Below are 20,302 nucleotides of genomic sequence, written 5' to 3'. Positions count from 1 at the left end.
ACCTGAGCTGCAGTCAGCTGCTTAACCAACTGCTTAACCAACCCAGGCACCCCAGGCTTCATTTTTTTTTTTTTTCCTAGCTCCTTTATGTATAAGGTTAGGTTGTCTATTTGAGATTTTTCTGGCTTCTTGAGGTAAACCTCTATCGCTATATAACTCACTCAGGACTGCTTTTCCTGCATCACAAAGGTTTTGAACCATTGTGTTTTAATTTTCATTTGTTTCCAGGTATTTGTTTAATTTTCATTTTTTTTTTAAATATTTTTTTAATGTTTTTTAATTTATTTTCAGAGAGAGAGAGAGAGAAAGAGTGCATGAGTTGGGGAGGGACAGAGGGAGAGAGAGAAAGAGAGTCCCAAGCACGCTCTACGCCATCAGCGCAGAGCCCACTGTCGGGCTTGATTTCACGAGCCATGAGATTATGACCTGAGCTGAAATCAAGAGTCAGTGCTTAACTGACTGAGCTACCTAGATGCCCCTCATTTATTATTTTTTTATTTCCTGGTTGACCCATTCATTCTTAGTAGGATGTTCTTTAGCCCCCATGTATGTGGTCTTTCCAAATTTTTTCATGTGGTTGACTTCAAATTTCAAAGTACTGTGGTTTGAAAATAGGCATGGTATGATCTCACTCTTGGTACTTGTTGAGACCTGACTTGTGACTCAGTATGTGATCTATTCTAGAGAATGTCCCATTGCACTTGAATAGAATGTGTTTTCTACTGCTTTAGGATGGAATGTTCTCAATATGTTTGTTAAGTTCATTTGGTTCAGTATGTCATCAAAGCCATTGTTTCCTTGTTGATTTTCTGCTTAGATGATTTGTCCATTGTTATAAGTGGGGTGTTGAAGTCCCCTACTATTCTTGTATTACTGTTAGTGTGTTTCTTTATGTTTGTTATTAATTGTTTTATATATTTAGCTTCTCTCAAGTTGGGGCCATAAATATTTACAATTGTTAGTACTTCTTGTTGGATAGACCCCTTTATTATGATGTAGTGCCCTTGTTCATCTCTTTGCAGTCAGTCGTTTAAAATCTAGTTTGTCTTGGGGCGCCTGTGTGGCTCAGTTGGTTAAACGTCCAACTCTTGGTTTCGGTTCAGGTCATGATCTCGCATTTTGTGGGTTCGAGCCCCGCATCAGGCTCCATGCTGACAGTGCAGAGCCTGCTTGGGATTCTCTCTCTCCTTCTCTCTCTGCCCCTCCCCTGCTTGCTCTGTCTGTCTCAAAAATAAACTTTAAAAAAATCTTTTTTTAAATCTAGTTTGTCTGATAGAAGTATGGCTACTCTGGCTTTCTTTTGACATCCATTTGCATGGTAAGTGTCTCTCCATCTCCTTACTTTCAATCTGCAGATGTCTTTAGATCTACAATGAGCTATGAAAGGCAGTTGTACAGATGGGTCGGGGTTTTTTTGTTGTTTTTTTAATCAGTTCTGACATCCTTTGTCTTTTGATTGGAGCATTTAGTCTGTTTACTTTCAGGATAATTATTGATAGATATGAAGTTAGTGCCATTTTATTAATTTCTTTTGTCTGTGTTCGTTTTTAGTCTTTGTCACTTTTCTTCCTTCATTCCACTTGAAGAATCCCCTTTAATATTTCTTACAGGGGGCGTTTAGTGGTTACAAACTCCTTTAGTTTTTGTTTGTCTGAGAAACTCTTTATCTCTCCTATTCTGAATGATAGCCTTGCTGGCTAGATAGAGTATTCTTGGCTGCAGATTTTTCCCATTCAGCACATTGAATATATCATGCCTTTTTCTTGTCTGCCAAGTTTCTGTGGACAGATCTGTTGCTAACCTTATTTGTCTTCCCTTGAAAATTAAGGACTCCTTTTGTCTTGCTTCTTTTAGGATCTGTCTTTGTCTCTATTGTTTGCAAATTTAACTACAATATGTCTTGGTGCTGGCCTGCTTTTGTTGATTTTGATGGGAATTCTTTGTGCCTCCTGGATTTGGAGGTCTGTTTCATTTGTCAGATTAGGGAGGTTTTTGGCTATAATTTCCTCAAATGAACCTTCTGCCCCCTTCTCTCCCTTTTCCTCTGAGACTCCTATGATATCAATGTTATTACATTTTATGGAGTCACTGAATTCTCTATGTGATCCATGATACTTGTTTCCCTCTTTTGTTCTTCATTATTTCCCATATTGTATTTTTTTATGTTACCTATTCATTCCTCTGCTTCTTCCATCCTTGTCATTACATCCAGGCAGTTTTGATAATTAGTTACTGCATTTTTTCATTTTGGTCTGATTAGTTTTTAGCTCTTTTATCTCTGTGGTAAGGGACTCCCTGGTGTATTTGATGCTTTTCTCAAGCTCAGTTAGTTATGATTATTGCTTTAAGTTCTGGATCAGGCATATTACTTATATCTGTTTCGATTAGATCCCTGGCTGTGACCTTTTCTTGTTCTTTCTTTTGGGATGAATTCCTCTGTCTTGCATTTTTTCTAGTTCTCTGTCTTCTTCTGTGTGTTAGGAAAGCCGTTATGTTTCCTGCTCCTGAGAGTTAATGGCTTTATGAAGAAGAGGTCATATAATGTCCAGGGCCTAGTGTTTCAAGAAGTGTCTCTGGTGCATATTGTATGCACTGTGCTGCTGTGTTACGGCTGCTCTTTCCTTCAGGTCAGTCCTCTGCAGTTTCTCCTTGCCTGCGGTGGGGAAAGTCTGGACCATTGCCAGAATATAGCAACTTTTAACTAGGTGTGCTCTTGTCTGCTTGTTAAAAGAGACTGGATTCTATTTCCACTAGAGCTAAAGCTTTGTAGAACTCCATGGTCCTTAGACATAGTGTGTGTGGGAATTTGTGCTGTTCTTCTGGAGAATAGGCCAGCGGCGCTGGTCCTTAGGCATACTTGCCCAAGAAAAGCACTACCAGCATAGCACAGGAGGGTGGAGCTTGGTGTAAGCAGTTTAGGCAGCCAGTATTGACGCTGTGGTATTTACTGAAGTTAGTTTATGCTGAGGGGCAGGGGAGGAAATGGCTCCAGCCAGCTCCTTTGTCCAGAGAGGGGAGTTCATGCTTGCTTCTGTTCAAGAAGCCCTCCCAGAGGAGGGAGCAGTTTCTCCTTGTGTGTCCCAAGCATCCTTCAGAACGCTGCTTTCACACTGTCTGGGTCCAAGTTGCTTGCCTGCTTGGAGCAGTGCAGTACACTTTGAGCTCTATCCCAGCCAGGCCAACTGAGTTTTAAAACTCCAGACTTTAGGGACCTAGCATGGCGGAGATCTGCACTCATCCCCTTGAGGAGGGTCTTGCCACACCGGGACTGATGCAGGTTTGTTCCAGAAGGATAGTTGTACAAAGTGCAGGAGGATGGGGTTTTAAGTAAAGTACAATAAAGAGCCAGTGTACAGGTTAGCCACCCTCAGCAGGTATCCCTGGGCCTATGCTGAGGTGTGGGGGAGGGAAATGATGCCCTCCACTCCTTTGTCCCTAGAGAGGCAATGCCACCTCTCTCAGATGCGCTCCAAGAAGGAGGAACGGTCTCTCCCAGCTCGGTCCACGGGATCCTCAGATCATGCCTTCTGCCTCCTGTCTTCTCTACAGGAGCACTGCAGTACCCTCAGAGCTTTATACTAGCCACACAATGGACCAACACTCCAGTCTTTGAGCCCCACTGGTTGCAGAAACTCAAGAAAATCAGCCTCTCGGGGCGCCTGGGTGGCTCAGTCGGTTAAGCGTCTGACTTCAGCTCAGGTCATGATCTCGCGGTTCGTGAGTTCAAGCCCCACGTCGGGCTCTGTGCTGACAGCTTAGAACCTGGAGCCTGTTTCAGATTCTGTGTCTCCCTCTCTCTCTCTCTGACCCTCCCCCGTTCATGCTCTGTCTCTCTCTGTCTCAAAAATAAAACGTTAAAAAAAAATTTTAAAAAAAGGAAATCAGCCTCTCTTTTTTTCCTAGTCAGTGGCTTTGAGGAAGTGTTTTCCTTGTGTCTGCCTCAGGGCCTGTGTATACCTTGTGTATGCCTCTCTCTTGCCTCTCAACGACCAGGGCTCCCTCCTCTCTGCAGCACCCATGATCTGTTTCTTCCCCAAACCATGTCTCTGCACCTCCTACCTCCCTTGAGGTGGACTCTTCTCTCCCTCTAGTTGTGCAGTTTGTTCTTTCAGTCCTTAGATCGATGTCTTGGGTATTCAGAATGATTTGATATTTATCTAGCTATGTTCGAAGTACGAGACAAGCCTAGGGACCCCTGCTACTCTGCCATCTTAGCTGTGCCTCCATTAAACTTTTTATTTTAGAATAGTTTTGATTTTAGAATAGTTTTCATTGCTTATTTGTTTTTAATGGTAGTTTTTATAGTTTTTATATTTATAGTCTTTAGTTTTTATTGTTTTTATGGCTGTTCTTACTTTTTTGTTTGTTTGTTTGTTTGTTTGTTTGCTTCGGTTTGGGGGCAAAAATTTGAGCTCATTGGCAATAACACCTGGAAGCAGCACAGCTGGATGAACCACCTGTCTTGAATGGTATTGCTGGCCTGTAGGCTACTTTACTGCCTGCACAGCTCTCCTTGTGTGTGGCTCTGCCTCCAGCATCCTACCTGGTAGCTATGGTCCCTTGTCAAAGTTTCCCATCCTCCATCCATTTCCCTGAGTACTTTTCTTGCAGTCAATCAGCTTCCAACTGACCCCCTTACACTCTGACCATTCATTCATCTCCTCATTATTGTTTTCACTCGACAGTAAATATATCCTGGAGATCACTCTACATTTCTTATCTTTTTTGAGCTGCACATTATTCCATTGACATCACACTTCATTATGTGTTTGCGTACCATGCAATCATCATCTGATCATGTCCCTTTTTTTTTTATCTTGTTCTTCTCTCCTCCACACCTTCTTCGCCTAGACTAGAAGGCCCAAGCGAACAGGTCCTGGGTACACTGGCCCAGAGGTGGCTTCTACTACATATATTCTGCATGAAGAGCTCATGCTTTGGTGCTAGCCTCAGGAATAGAAGGCAGAGTGTGGAGGGGTCAGTCTCCTGGTTGAACAGGTCACAGCTAACTGGCTGCTGCACTAGATTTATGTTAGGGGACCATAGGACACTCACTTATAAGTACAGAAAGTCTTATCTTCCTTTTCTTGGTCTTACCTTTGCCATCATCTGGGGAGATCCTTGGAAGGGAAAATAGCATCAGTTGGTATATGTCTTGACCTTCTGTTAATAGTTCTTTTGTTTAATAATTTTTTTTTTTTCAACGTTTTTTATTTATTTTTGGGACAGAGAGAGACAGAGCATGAACGGGGGAGGGGCAGAGAGAGAGGGAGACACAGAATCGGAAACAGGCTCCAGGCTCCGAGCCATCAGCCCAGAGCCCGACGCGGGGCTCGAACTCACGGACCGCGAGATCGTGACCTGGCTGAAGTCGGCCGCTTAACCGACTGCGCCACCCAGGCGCCCCAATAATTTTTTTTAATTATTATAGAATTATAAGATTTTAAGATGGGTATACAGTAGAAGGTTCTGTGGAGAGCCTGATGTAGATTGAGAGAGAGCTTACTCACCTCTTCTGCCTGCCCCATGGTGAACACACCAATCTTAGGGACCCTTTTTTGTGGTTTAAGAGCCTTCAGACTCTGGAAATAAGCCCTGTTCTTTTTTTAAAAATTTTTTTTTTTAACGTTTATTTATTTTTGAGACAGAGAGAGACAGAGCATGAACGGGGGAGGGGCAGAGAGTGAGGGAGACACAGAATTGGAAACAGGCTCCAGGCTCTGAGCCATCAGCCCAGAGCCCGACGCGGGGCTCGAACTCACGGACCGCGAGATCATGACCTGAGCCGAAGTCGGACGCTTAACCGACTGAGCCACCCAGGCGCCCCAATAAGCCCTATTCTTGACCACCTTTAGATTCATGGTGGGTTTTTAGTTCTGCAACTCTTGTGATATTAGAAGTAAACTCTACCTCTACACTGCAATATTCTGGAGAATGGGTCTTCTTTTTATTACCTCTTTAAAAGAGTTACGTTCCAAAAGCAGGTTCAAGATGACTACTCAGAACTTGGTTTGGGTGCAAGAATGATGCTGCCTTTCTTTCTGCCTCTAGTGCTGCTCACAGAGGAAGCACCTTCCTCCTATCTATGCAGTGGTGTCTTGTTATAAAGTCTTATAACCCAGTTACAAACTTAAGAGGCAGGTAGCAAAAGTAAATAAAATTTGAAATTCAGTTATTCAGGTGTACTAGCCACATGTGGCTAGTAACTAAGTGTATAGCACAAACAATACATTTCCATCATTCCAGAGAGTTCTGCACAGTGCTGCTTAGACTATTTATTTTACACTAAAATGACAAAGATATAGATCTTGTTTTCAGCACCAGACTTCTGTCTGTCTTTGCGGTGAGGTAAACTTCCTAATGCAACCTTCTGTTCCTTTGCTGTAGTCTTTAGAAGAAGTGTGTGACCTATTGCATGCAGCCCCATTTCAGAACATCTTGCCAAGAGTCCATGTGAAAGGTGAGTTTCTGTGCCTCTGACCAGGGAGTCCAGATTGCCTATGCAGTGTTGAGTGGTGACACGTGGTCTTTGTGACCAGAGAACTCAGTGCTAGTTTTGTTTGAGTTTGGTCCCTGTTCAGTCATAACTGAAGGTAACTGGAAATGTAACATAGTTAAATTAATATTGAATAATTGAAATATTTAAGACTAAAACGGTATATCTTGGATGTGCTTCAGAATAGCAGGGGACGTTGAGTATCTATGAAACAAGAGTGGCACGAGTTGATCCTCATTATAACAAATGGGTACAGAGAGTTTTTGTACTATTCTTTGATTTTGATTACATTTATAATTTTTAGTGTTTAAAAAAATGAATATTGAACAGAAAATCAGTTCTGTCATTTTGAGTTAAAATATCAAATGAACCAGTTTTCTAAAACAATGTTCAGAGAATCTGTGTGTATAATTTTAAGAAATCTTCATGTGTTTCTTTGACAAAATTAAACTTCAGCAATCATTTTCCATGCAAAGGAACAGAAAGTTAAAGAAAAATTAAAATATTTTTTTCTACTGCAGAGGGAGAGAGACTTGATGCCAAAATGAAAAGACTAGAATCAAAGTACGCCCCACTGCATCTTGTCCCTCTGATTGAAAGACTGGGAACCCCTCAGGTAATGCATACTGTGACAGCTGTCACTGTGGCAAGTTTGGTATGCACATCAGACCACTGGCATGGCTGGGGCTTCAGAACACAGGTTCTGGATGACCCACCCTGGAAGGTGTAATGAGGTTGGATAGGCCCTCTCAGGCCTCAGTGTCTCCAGTGGGGTTTGTAACTGGACCTTGTCCCAGGATGATTGGGAAGTTTAAGTGAGCTAACATGTGTAAAGGGCTTAGGACATCACCTAGCATGTAAGATGTACACAGTAAATGTTACTTTTTTGTGTGGTCTGTCCTTTCATGAAGAAGGCTTTTTTCATAGGTTTTTAATAACAGAAAGTGGGAGTCTCCTATAGGAGGCAAGGTGTCAGGGTAGAGTTCCATGATTTTATATCAACTTAAGCTAGAGCTGGGTTTCATAGTTGTGGCACTGTCCCCAGTTTGGACCAGATAATTTTTTGTTGTGGGGGCTGTCTTATGAATTGTAGGATGTTGAACAGTATCCCTGGCACAACAGCCTCATGGAAATATAGCATAGAAGCAACAGTGTGAAAAACACCTGAGGCAAATGAAAAGGAGAGTAGTTTACTCATCTCAGAGCGCATCTTGGAGGGATTGAGATCCTTGGAAGATTTCTCCAGGAACAAAGGAGCTGGCAGGCACCATTTCCATCCCCTGCCCCCAGCATAAACTCATGGCCACCTTCAGTATAGCCAGCACCATGTTGACACTTACTGCCTAACTTGCTAACATTGCTACCCCACTCCCCGCTGTGCTGCAGCAGATCCACGCCCTCTAGACAGGCTCACTTTCAGTCCCAGTATAGCAGGAACCCCCTACAGAGGACTGGTGCTGCACAAACTTTGCTAATACCACCAGATACCAGGCTCCCCTGCCCCTTGCCATTACAGCTCCTCCCCTCCAATATGCTCTTGGCCAGAGCCCATCGAGGGCAGTGCCACAGGCCTGGCAGTGTGCAAGTACCTTGACAAGGGTCAGTGCCAGTCCAGAATGACTCTTACCCTGGACAGAGGGAAAGATAACCACACACACAAGTCAAACGGTGGGCCCAGCAGTTGGCTGGGGGCAGACAACCAGTCTGGCTGCAGGCCCTGCCCACCAACGAAAGCTCAGGGGACAGTACAGGGAAAGCAGCTGTAGTTTGGTGCTACTGCATCTCTGGCAAACACCTAGTCTGACTCAACTCAAGCCCTAGGCAGCATGAGACTGGCCCATTAACACCACAGGAACCAAGCAAGTACCCACAATAGGCAAAGAGCCACTGCAGACAACTGAAGGAAAAGCTCAGCCACAACAGCAGGACACGCATAACATATATAGGAGACACACCTTAAGTGGCACTACAGGACCTCTTCATAAAAGCTACTTCTTTCGAGAACAGGAGACATAGCTGATTTTCCTAACACATAGAAAGAGACACAGAGAGTTCATTCCTAGGATGCAAGGGTGGTTCACTCACCACTGATCAATCAGTGTGATACATCAGTAAGAGAAAGGATAACAACCATATGATCATCTCAATAGACTTAGAAAAAGGATTTAGCAAAGTACAATATCCATTCCTGATAAAAACCTTCAACAAAGTAGGTTTAGAGAGAACATACCTCAACATAATGCAGACTTTATATAAAAAACCCACAGTGAACATCATACTCAATGGTGAAAAACAGAACTTTTCCCCTAAGATCAGGAACAAGACAGGATGTCCACTCTCACCAGTTTTATTCAACTTAGTACTGGAAGGCCTAGCCATAGCACTCAGGCAACAAAAAGAAATAAAAAGCATCCAAATTGGTAAGGAAGAAGTAAAACTTTCATTATTTGCAGATAACATGATACTATATATAGAAAACCCTAAAGACTCCATCATAAAACTACTAGAACTAATAAATGAATTCAGTATGTTCCCAGGATACAAAATCAATGTACAGAAATCCATTGTACTAATCTGTACACTAATGAAGGAGCAGAAAGAAATATTTAGACAATCCCATTTATAATTGCACCAAAAATAATAAGATATTTAAGAGTAAACTTAACCAAGGAGGTAAAAGACCTGTACTCTGAAAATTATAAAATATTGCTGAAAGAAAGTGAAGATGATAGAAACAAATGGATAGATATTTCATGTTCATGGATTGGGAGAATAAATATTATTAAATATCCCTATTAGCCAAAGCAACCTACAGATATAATGCAATCCCTATCAAAATACCAACAGCATTTTCACAGAACTAGAACAAAGAATGGTAAAATTTGTGTGGAACCACAAAGAAATCCCAAGTAGCCACAGCAATCTTGAGAGAAAACAAACAAACAAACAAAAAAGCTGAAAGTATCATAATTCCAGATTTCAAGTTATATTCCAGAGCTGTAGTAATCAAACAGTATGGCACTGGCACAAAAAGAGATCAATGGAATAGGGTAGAAAGTCCAGAAACAATGCTTCAATTATATGGTCCATTCATCTTTGACAGAGGGGGAAAAAATATGAAATGGGAAAAAGATAGTCTTTTCAACAAATGGTGTTGGGAAAACTTGACAACTACATGCAAAAGAATGAAACTAGATCACTTTCTTATGCCATATACAAAAATAAATTCAAAATTGTTTAAAGACCTAAATGTGAGACCTCAAACCATGAAAGTCCTAGAGGAGAACAAAGGCAGTAATTTTTCTGACATTGGCCATAACAACATCTTACTAGATATGTGTCTTGAGGCAAGGAAAACAAAACTATAAAAATAAACTATTGGGATTTCATCAGAGTAAAAAGTTTTTGCATAACAAAGGATACAACCAACAAAACTAAAAGGCAAACTGCTGAATGGTAGGGGATATTTGCCAGTGACATCCGATAATGGGTTAGTATCCAATATATATAAAGAACTTATACAACTGACACTAAAAAACCAAATCCAATTAAATATGAGCAGAAGACTTAAACAGATATTTCTCCAAAGAAGACATTCAGATGGCCAATAGACACATGAGGAGCTAACATCACTCATTCATCATCAGGAAACGCAAATCAAAACTACAATGAGATATCCTCTCACACCTCTCATAATAGCTGAAAGCCTAAACACAAGAAACAATAAGTGTTGGCAAGGATGTTGTAAAAAAGGGAACTTTCTTGCACTGTTGGTGGCAATGCAAACTGGTGGGTCCACTTTGGAAAACAGTATGGAGGTTCCTCATTAAATTAAATAAATAGATAGATAGATAGATAGGTAGAACGAACTATATCTAGGATCCAGTAATCGCACTACTGGGTATTTACCCAAGGAATACAAAAACACTAATTTGAAAAGTTAAACGCACCCGTTTTTATTGCGATATTACTTAAAAAAAGCAAGTTATGGAAACAGCCCACATGTCCATTGATAAATGAATGGATAAAGAAGATATGGGGTATGTATGTGTGCATGTATACATATATACATATACATATATATGTATATGTATGTGTGTGTGTATATATATATATATATATATATAAACACAGTGGAATGTCATTCAACCATCAAGAAATGAAATCTTGCCATTTGCAACAATATGGATGGAGCTAGAGTATAATGTAAGCGAAATAAGCTAGTCAGAGAAAGGCAAATACAATGTGATTTCACTCATATGTGGAATTTACAAAACCCAACTGCAGAGAACAAACTGATGGTTGTTAGAGGGAAGGTGGGTGAAATAGGTGAAGGGGATTAAGAATAAAACACTTTTCTGAGGACACCTGGATGGCTCAGTCAGTTGAGCACCTTACTTAGGCTGAGCCTTGTGAGTCTGAACCCCTCATTAGGCTCTGTGCTGACAGCTGGGAGCCTGGAGCCTGTTTCGGATTCTGTGTCTCCTTGTCTCTCTCTGCCCCTCCCCTGCTCCCCACTCGTGCTCTCTCTCTGTCTCTCCCGCTTTCTCTCTCAAAAATAAATAAATACACTTAAAAAAAATAATTTTCTTGATGAGCACTGAGTGGAATAGTTGAATCACTATATTGTATACCTGAAACTAATATGACACTGTCTGTTAACTACATTGGAATAAAATTTAAGAAACATTTTTTTAGAACACAGTATCCCTGACCTCTGCTGACTAGATGCCATTCACCTCACCCCAAGCTGTGACAATCAAAAATGTCTCCACACATTGCCACATGTCTTCTGAAGGCAAAATCACTCCCAGTTAAGAATGGCTATAGTAGACAGTTCTCCTAGACTGAAGTATATTTAATCTAGTAAGACATATATGTAATAGCTGACATATTTATGTTGCTGATGCTTATTTCTAGAAATCCTCTTCTGCAAATTAGGATAGTTTTCAAGTAAGTCAGAAATAAATCTGGGTAGTTTGGTTTCAGCAGTGAGCCTGCCATGGCTCATAACATTCCATCCTTTCTGCAGCAAATTGCAATAGCGAGAGAGGGGGACTTGCTGACAAAGGAACGTCTCTGCTGTGGCCTATCTATGTTTGAAGTCATCCTGACTCGGATCCGGACCTTTCTGGACGACCCTATCTGGCGTGGGCCTTTGCCCAGCAATGGAGTCATGCATGTGGATGAGTGTGTTGAGTTTCACAGACTTTGGAGTGCCATGCAGTTTGTCTACTGCATTCCTGTGGGAACACACGAGTTTACAGTCGAGTAAGTGTACTCAGTGGATGGGGAAAGTGGGAACAAGCTGGTGTTAGGCTCACATAGAAGACTACATTCCTCTGGAAGTGGACTAGAAGTTTTTCAAGTTGCTTTAAAGCTATTTAAGTGGAAGTTCTTAATGCTCAGGAGGTGACTCGGGGTGAAGTTTCTAGGTGTTCTCTGAACCCATGGAAACTTAGGTAAGTTAAGTTTTCTTAACTGTGCATTTTCTAGATGGGGGTGTCCACAGCTTCATAGAATCATTGTTCTTGGAGGGTCTGTGATCTGAAAGAAGGTTAGGAAACAGTGTGCCAAAGGAACTCAAAAGAGACTTTTACCAAAAAGGACACGTCATCTGCTGCTTGGCGTTCCCTTCCTGGCCTGTTCCCAGTAGATCCCTTGGTCATTGAATTCTGGACACCGAGTTGTAAAAGACTTTATAATTGTTTGTGATTGCTTGTTGTCCTTGTTGCTTCTTGTTTCTAGGCAGTGCTTTGGCGACGGGCTCCACTGGGCTGGCTGTATGATCATTGTACTTCTTGGGCAACAGCGGCGCTTCGCTGTCCTGGATTTCTGCTACCACCTACTTAAAGTCCAGAAACATGATGGCAAAGATGAGATTATCAAAAATGTGGTATGTGGAAGAGAATCTTCCACTATGTGGAAGTTTCACAAAATATTTACTAAAAGTTATTTTTCTGGGAATGTTTTTCATCCCAATACATAAGGTGACACCAACTGAAGCTTTCTTTTCCAAAATGAATCTAAACATACTTGCTAAGTAAAGCAGTCAGGCAATTCAAATAGCAATTATTCCATTTTCTTTCTCTTTTTAGGGTACTTAGATCTGCTTCATATTATACAGCCTTATAGAATCTGCATTTTTAGATTATTGGCATATTATTCCAGTTTCTGGCTTCCTTTGTTATAGTCAAAATGTGTGTGGTTTGTTTTGTTTTGTTTGATTTCTTTGTTATGACTGCTCTTTAGGTCTTTTTCCCTTTGTCATTTTATGGATTCTTTGTAATTCTAGAAAATACTCAGCCATTATCTTTTCAAATATTTTAGTTTTCTTCCATTCTGTTTTCTTTTAGGACTGCAGTTACTTACTTGTTAGATATTCTTCTGGTTTCCATATCCCTTATCCTGTTAGTTTTCTAATTAGGTTCCAAATCCACAACAGATTTCCACAGGCTTAGTGGTTTAAAACAACACCCATTCTCTCACAGTTCTGTAGGTCAGAAGTCTGGGTACAGAATGACTCAACTGACTTTATTTATCATCTCAAGGCCAAAATTAGTGTGTCTGTAGCACAGTGTTCCTTTCTGGAGCCTCTGGGGATGAATCTGCTTCCAGGCTCATTCAGGTGGTTGGCTGGTTGCAGTCCCTTGCAGTTAGAGGACCAAGGTCCCCATTTCTTTACTGCCCATTGGCCTACATCCTTCTACTTTCCACATGAACCCCTCCAGCCAAGGTGGGTCAAGTCCCTCCCATGCTTCCAATCTATCAACTTTCTGCTATATCTCCTGCCTCTACCTGAAGGAAATTCTCTGCTCATATGATTAGGTTGGATTCACCTAGAAAATCCAGGGTAGTTTCCCCATTTTAAAGTCTAATCTTAACTACATTTACAGTCTCTTTTGCCATGAAAGGTAACATTTTCATAGGTTCTGGGGATTCAGGCATGGACGTCTTTGAGGGGCTACTCTACCTTCCGTATCTCCCATTTTCTTGTCTCTCTGGGCTGTTCCCAGAGTACTTTATTCAGTTATCTAATTCATTCAGCTGTGTCTAATCTGCTGTTTTTAGTTTTGAGAAATACTAGTTTATTTTTAAATTTTTGATTCGGAGGATGCTTGGGTGGTTCAATCGGTTAAGCACCTGACTTGATCTCAGGGTCATGAGTTCAAGCACAACATTGGGCTCCACACTGAGTGTGAATCCTATGTACGTACATATATACATACATACATGTGTGAAGCCTACATATATACACACATACATACATACATACTTACAAGTTTGATTTAGTTCAAATCTTGGTGGTAATTGATCATTTTATCTTCTTCACTGAATTTTTCCCATTTTTTTTTTACACATTTGATGTATTATATTTTTTAATTCTAGTATGTGAGACCTCAAAGGTTATCTCAAATTCTGAAATGTTTTGTGTGTTAGGTTTTTTATTTGCCAGCTCTTGTCCAATTAAACTTAATTTGGATTGCTTTTCTCCCAAGATATTTATTTGCTTCTCATCTCCACAGGCTGTTACCAACTTGGGGCCACATTAGCCTAATTAGAGGGACCATGGCTTCAGGTGTAGCCCAGCTTGCTTACAGCCCAGGCCATCTCCTCATCTCACTGCTGCTGGTGGCATCTGTCCCTGAGGAGGTCCTGGCTTCTGCTTTACTTCCTGCATAGACAAAACCTGCAGTGCTTTTTAAAGTTTCTTCCTGTGTGTGTGTGTGTGTGTGTGTGCGTGTGTGTGTGTGTCTGTCTGTGTGTCTGTGTGTGTGTGTGTGTGTGTGTGTCTTTTATTAAACCGGGAGGATCTATCAAAGTATCCTGTCTACAATAACTGGAAATCTAAAACTTGTATTAGATTACTGGTCTTTCCCCACTGACTATATTATCTTCATCTTTACATCACCAATTTTTAGCACACAGCAGGTTCTTAATACCTGTGTGTTGAATGAATAGGTCTAAGTTGTAAAAGTAAATCTACCATCAGTAGTATGAAACCGATAGAGAAATGTGTTTAAATGCAAAATACATTCATTGTTCCAATAGGTACATTACAGAGATGTGTGCTAGTAGTTTGCTATAATTTTTGAGAAAATGTGAAAATTCTGACATTTTGAAACATGAAAAATAAATGTACATGTTTTAATAATAAAACATCCTAATTTTAACTGTTGCAGCCATTGAAGAAAATGGTGGAGAGAATTCGCAAGTTCCAGATCCTAAATGATGAGATAATTACTATCTTGGACAAGTACTTGAAGTCTGGTGATGGAGAAAGCACACCTGTGGAGCATGTTCGCTGTTTTCAGCCACCTATCCACCAGTCCCTGGCCAGCAGCTGAGGACATGTACATCATGTTTTTGAAGAGTCCCAGTACTGACTGCATTTAATAACTATAAGGGCATGTTTTTCTTTCCATAAACTATTTAGTAAGATTTTTAGTGACTATTTTTCAGTATCTCTGTGCCTGTTAAAGGGGGTACTTTTCAATTTAAAAGCTTAATTTTATAAAATTATTTTTCTAGACTAAAATTGTATATGCCTTTGGTAATTAGAAAGTCTGAGAATATTAGCTGCTAATTGTTGCCATCATGTTCTTACAGAATTATTTTGCATTTTTCTATGGAATGTTCCAACAACTAGCTATGTCAAAATGCTGCTGAGTTCATCCATATATTCCTTAGCAAAGGATCAGTAATGTTTGGGGAAAGATTTATGGACTTAAGAAACTTAATACCAGCTCATTGTAATAAAATCCACTACCAATTAGAATTAAACTTAATGCTTATTTAGCTTTTGTTTAGGGATTTTTCTGATGGTCTTTTATGAATAACCTTTTCTAAGTCATTGTTCCTTTTTTTGTGTCAGTGTGTCAGAAAATAGTGAACTTGATTCCTCTGCTTCTACTAAATCCAGTTGTGACAGTCTAATTTGTAAGGTATGATTTAAAGGTTACAGAAATCAAACTAATAAAACTTAATTGTGTTCATTCATTTAGTGTTGTTGATAAGGTTTTGGAGTGATGGGGGTCTGGAGCCAATGGCCAAGAAAGAATTCTTGACACATCTTTGGTGCAAAAAAGTGATTCTGTTGGGGTGCCTGGTGGGTCAGTTGGTTAAGTGTCCAACTCTTGGTTTGGGGTCAGGTTATGATCTTGCTGGTTTCATGAGTTATGATGAGTTTCATGAGTTTCATGAGTTATGATCTTGCTGGTTTCATCAGGCTCCACGCTAGCAGCCCAGAGCCTGCGTGAGATTCTCTCTCTCCTTTTTCTCTCTGCCCCTCCCTTAACCTTGTCTCTGTCTCTCTCAAAATAAATAAATAAACTTAAAAAAAATTTTTTTTAAACATGATTTTATTAAAGCATGAGGACAGGACCCATGGGCAGAAAGAGCTGCCCTGGGACAGTGAGGAGAGACTGATTATATACCTGGGAGTTGGGGGAGGTAAAGGCAAGGGGAAGTTTCCAAAGAGATTTTCATATGCTAAAAAAGAATCACAGGATACTGGAGGCCTAGCTATTGTCAGGCTAAGGATATTTTTCCCTCTAGCAAAGCGTTAACACTAAGACAGTAGGGGGTTCCTAGAGAAATGTTGTACTCTGTATTTACCTCAAGTATTTGTCAATGGGCTGCAGGTTCTAAGGAAATTTAATTTTACCTGCCATTTCCTTCCTGCCTTTGTTCCCCATATCACTATGGAGGAGAGGGTGATGTTGGGGCTCCAGGTAACTTGAGTCTACAGGTTTCTGGAGATAAGGCTATTGATAAGATTGCCTTTTTCTTATAATTTACTAAGATATTTGTAAACTGATGGAGACTCATGTCCTGTATGACTGTGATCTCTATCAGTTAACCATTTGTTTTCTTTACTTTCCTTTGATCTTGGGCAGCCAGGAGTGCCTGAGAAATATCACACATATGGTGGGGATGGGGTGTTTGTGGGGTGTCAGCTTACCTTATGCTCTCTCATTTTGTGACCCTATGCCCTTGTTTGGGCAAAGTACTTTACTTATCCCAGTGCACACACCTGGCTCAGTAGGTCTGAGTCTAGGTCACCTGTAACCTTGCAGGAAGGGACAAGACCATGATAGGGAGTAACTGCCATATGGCTTTGGAAACACACCACTAAAACCAAATCCAGCAGCATCATACATGATACTAAAAATAAAGTCTGTGAACGATTCCATTCTACTCTTTAACCTTGACTTATTATGAAATGAAACTATTCTTTACAAAAAGTTGCCTAAAAATGTTGCTTTTGATAATGTGAACTAATGGCAGATTGAGGTAGTATCTGTGCTCACTCTATACTGAAAGTATAGAATATGATGAGGAATTACGATTAATGGCTAAATTTAAGTAATTCATTTAATAAGTTCTGTAAGATTCTATTATAAACTAAATCATATGTAGTAAACATTTATGTACAAGACAATTTCAAGTGTTATAAGATGTTGAAATAAGAATTCATTAACCTATGCATTCTCAGTGAATGCAGTATCACACCCAACGGAAGTGAAAATTGATTCTTTATTATGTACAAAGTACAGATACACAGTACATAAACATATAGAATATGTGAGACGTAAGGGAAATGATTCATTTTCAGAAATACCAAATAAAAGCTGTGCTGTCTTGTTAGGTTTACAACTTATTGGAAAAATGTATGAATACCTCCCCACCACCACCACAATGGAGTCCCAAACCTTTAGACACTTCACTTCCTGTTTTTTTTTCCCCCTTTCCATTTTGTGAGCTTATTTTCACAGGTTGCATGTGCCAAAGAACAAAGGGAAGAGAGACTAAAAGTCTCTGTGACACCTCAGGGAATGTACATTTGTTCCAGTCAGACTACTTCTTGCCTTAAGGGTGTAGGGGATGTCTAGGTAAGGCTATAACCTCTGTAGTACTCAGCCAATGAGGAGCCAGAGAAGGGACTTGCATGTTAGGAGATAAATTGCTATAACTGCCCTGAGTGTGCCTTTCGGTCAGACACTAACTTTCTCAAGAATGTTGATTAAAGCCTCACTTCACTGTGCTCCAAGTCTCCGCATCCCTCCTTTGATTGGGTTGGTGGGCCTATTTCTCACAATTTGGGGGCTTGTCCAGTATTCACCTCAATCTGCGGGGTCCAAGTTCTGAGAAAGGGGAGACATGTCCCACCCTGGTTTGGGTGGCCTTTCCACGGGAGGACCCCTGGCCTCTGCAGGATCCATGGAGCTCAAGACTTTTTACCTTTGGAGACAGAAGAAGTGATGCTGGGGGAAGGGTAAAAGGTACCACAGCGACCTGGTAATTCCGTGCATGGTCCAAGATAGGAAAATTAGACTAAGTACTGCTTGGGGGTCAGGAAATCTTTGGAGGCTGAGTATTTGTGACTGAGATCTATCCTACATACGAAGTGAATGTAGAGTCTCCATCTGCAGTTTCGTTCTCCCAAGAGGGGAACGGAGGGAAACGGCTGGAGACAGACAAAGCGAGTCCTGGAGAGTGCAAGAAACCTCCATTGAGTGGTTGAGCACCCCAGGGAAACTCAGAAGCAAGAACTAACCTGGTTGAGGATGGGGAACAAAAATTCTAGGCCTAGGGATAAGGGAAGAGACACCCAGAAAGAGGTGGGGTCTCTTCAGATTCCTCCACATAGTCCCCAGAGTACTGGGAGGATGCTCCTTGTACAAGGAACAAGGACAAACCTAAAATGATCAAACTCTACTGCATTGCTTGGACTAAAGACCCAATTCAATGACTGTTTTTTGGCCCATTTGGCTCAGCGGAAGACTGGGTCTATGGCTGTGGTACTTCATGTGAATGACAAAAGTTCCAGTATAAGGGAGGAAAGGGACTAACTATGCTCTCTTCTGGTTATCAAGAGCTCTCCCTATGTTTTCAAGAGTAAAGTGAGAGAGATCTCAGGTTTCTATTTCAAAACCATGACTGTAAGGACTGAGACTGAGGAAACATGGGATCTTCAGTCCCCAAGGACTCTCCCTTGGGATGCCTTTTATCCCCCTGGAATCAATTCGATTGCAAGATCTAAGAAAAAAAAAAAAGGATCTTTTATATTACTGCCTGGCCTCAATACTCATTAGGAGATGAGGAAAAATGGCCCATTAATGGGACATTAAATTTTAATACAATCCATCAGATCTCCTCTGCAAGAAATAGGACAAATGGACAAACAGGACAAATGGAGGTACCCTGTGTCCAGGCTTTCATGACCCTAAATAAGGATCCAGAATTGAGGGCCTCTTGCAGAATGTGTTTACCCAAATGTGTTTGGCTAGTAAACTCCCTCCTGATATATTGGATGATTGTCTAAACAGGCCTCCTCCAAATAAACCCAGGTTGCCAGAGGAAACAGGCCATCCCTAATGAAGGGGACTCTGACACTCTCTCTCACTGTTCCTCCTTCCTAATAGACTCTAGCTGTATGTGGGGTTTCTTCCTCATTCATTTCCTGGGTTAATGACTATGATAATTAGAGCTAATTGTCTGGTTAGTCTACCTCAGGGGAGAGACTTTAAGGAATATTCCCAAGCAGCTGCTGAAACTCCTTCCTTTTGTTTCAGGGAAATTCCCTATCTTCTCCAGCCTGATACAGACTCCATATTTCCACTTAGGTGGAAAAAAACAGTGGCACCTGCTCCTCTGAGCTGACGAGGTTTAGAACCAGGAATCTCCTTTCTCTGCCTTCTCTCCTTTCTGCCTTCCCCTCCTCCTCCTCCTGTTTCTGCACACCTACGGTGCAGCCTGCATAACTGATTCTATACCCTCTTCTCTGTCTCTGGCACTATTGGCTCCTCCTCCCACCCTTGATGTCAAGGAGTGAAGAGCACTCACTTGGACCTCCCACTTCAGATTCCCCCACCGGTAAAAGCTGACAATTGACTGACTTTTAAGTGGATACAGGTGGAACATAACTCATGTATTGAGTTACCAGCATTAAATGTGAAGCTTGTTTTCTCAGCCAGAGTGTTCAGTCAACTGAACAAAAGTTTCCCAACGTAGACAATGGGACAGGTGTTGCATCCACACGACTCCTGAAACAGAATGCTACGGGCACCAGTGACAGTCACAACAAAGTTTATTACAATGAGAGGCAAGGCCAACCGATCGGGACCAACACTCTTGATAAGAGTGCGGCCCCGAACAGCCAGGGTACAGAGTTTTTATAACCGATCACATCGTTTTATCATCACCTGGGAACAGAACAAAGAAACAATTTCCAGATGAGTTAGAAACAGTTGCCTAATGAGGTGTTTACTTTAAACTTTCTGCCTCTAAGTTGCAACCAGTGGATCTCCTTGACCCTGCCTCTGATGCTCTTTTCTTTGAACTTTTGTTTCCTTAATTGGTGAAGCCTAATTTACAAGAGTATGAGGCGTAATTTATAAGAGTAAAGCAAGGCTGTTATCTCTTAACCTTCAATGTCAACACAAAGCTGTTATTTTTCAAGCTAAGCATTAGCCCTACACTACAATTTAACCCTTACATTTCCCCCTTTTCTTGTCAGTGAATCAATCCCTTGATTCATCATTAGGAACTAAGGGGATATAATTGGACCTGATCATCATAATTTTTATTTCACTAACTCGCTTCTTGACATATTGTACTAACCAATTGATAATGCATGGGCCAATAGTTAACCCGAGAAGTAACAATAGCAGTGGCCCAGCTACGGCTGTAAGCAATGATGTGAGCCAGGGGGACCAAGAGAATAAACTCTGATACCAATTATTGCTGGCTTCCCTGGCACGTTCCCTTGCCCTAAGATTATCTCTGACCAAACTGAGAGTG

The 20,302-nt window shown here is 41.0% G+C and overlaps 1 protein-coding gene across 2 annotated transcripts in view; it reads left to right on the top strand.

Moving 5' to 3' along the window:
* Positions 1-15,496, top strand: part of CYFIP1 (cytoplasmic FMR1 interacting protein 1) — an 86,190-nt gene extending 70,694 nt beyond the window's left edge. For both annotated transcript variants that reach the window (XM_060617925.2, XM_060617928.2), the window contains exons 26-30: positions 6,388-6,460; positions 7,018-7,112; positions 11,529-11,767; positions 12,245-12,392; positions 14,680-15,496. In XM_060617925.2, the coding sequence (XP_060473908.1) occupies positions 6,388-6,460; positions 7,018-7,112; positions 11,529-11,767; positions 12,245-12,392; positions 14,680-14,844 (720 nt within the window). In that variant the 3' untranslated portion in view covers positions 14,845-15,496. The remainder of the gene's footprint in view (positions 1-6,387; positions 6,461-7,017; positions 7,113-11,528; positions 11,768-12,244; positions 12,393-14,679) is intronic.
* Positions 15,497-20,302: the final 4,806 nt, after the last annotated feature.

This window comes from Panthera onca, chromosome B3, assembly GCF_046562875.1.
Source record: "Panthera onca isolate mPanOnc1 chromosome B3, mPanOnc1 haplotype 2, whole genome shotgun sequence".
NCBI lineage: Eukaryota > Metazoa > Chordata > Mammalia > Carnivora > Felidae > Panthera > Panthera onca.
This window is presented reverse-complemented; position numbering and strand designations above follow the sequence as displayed.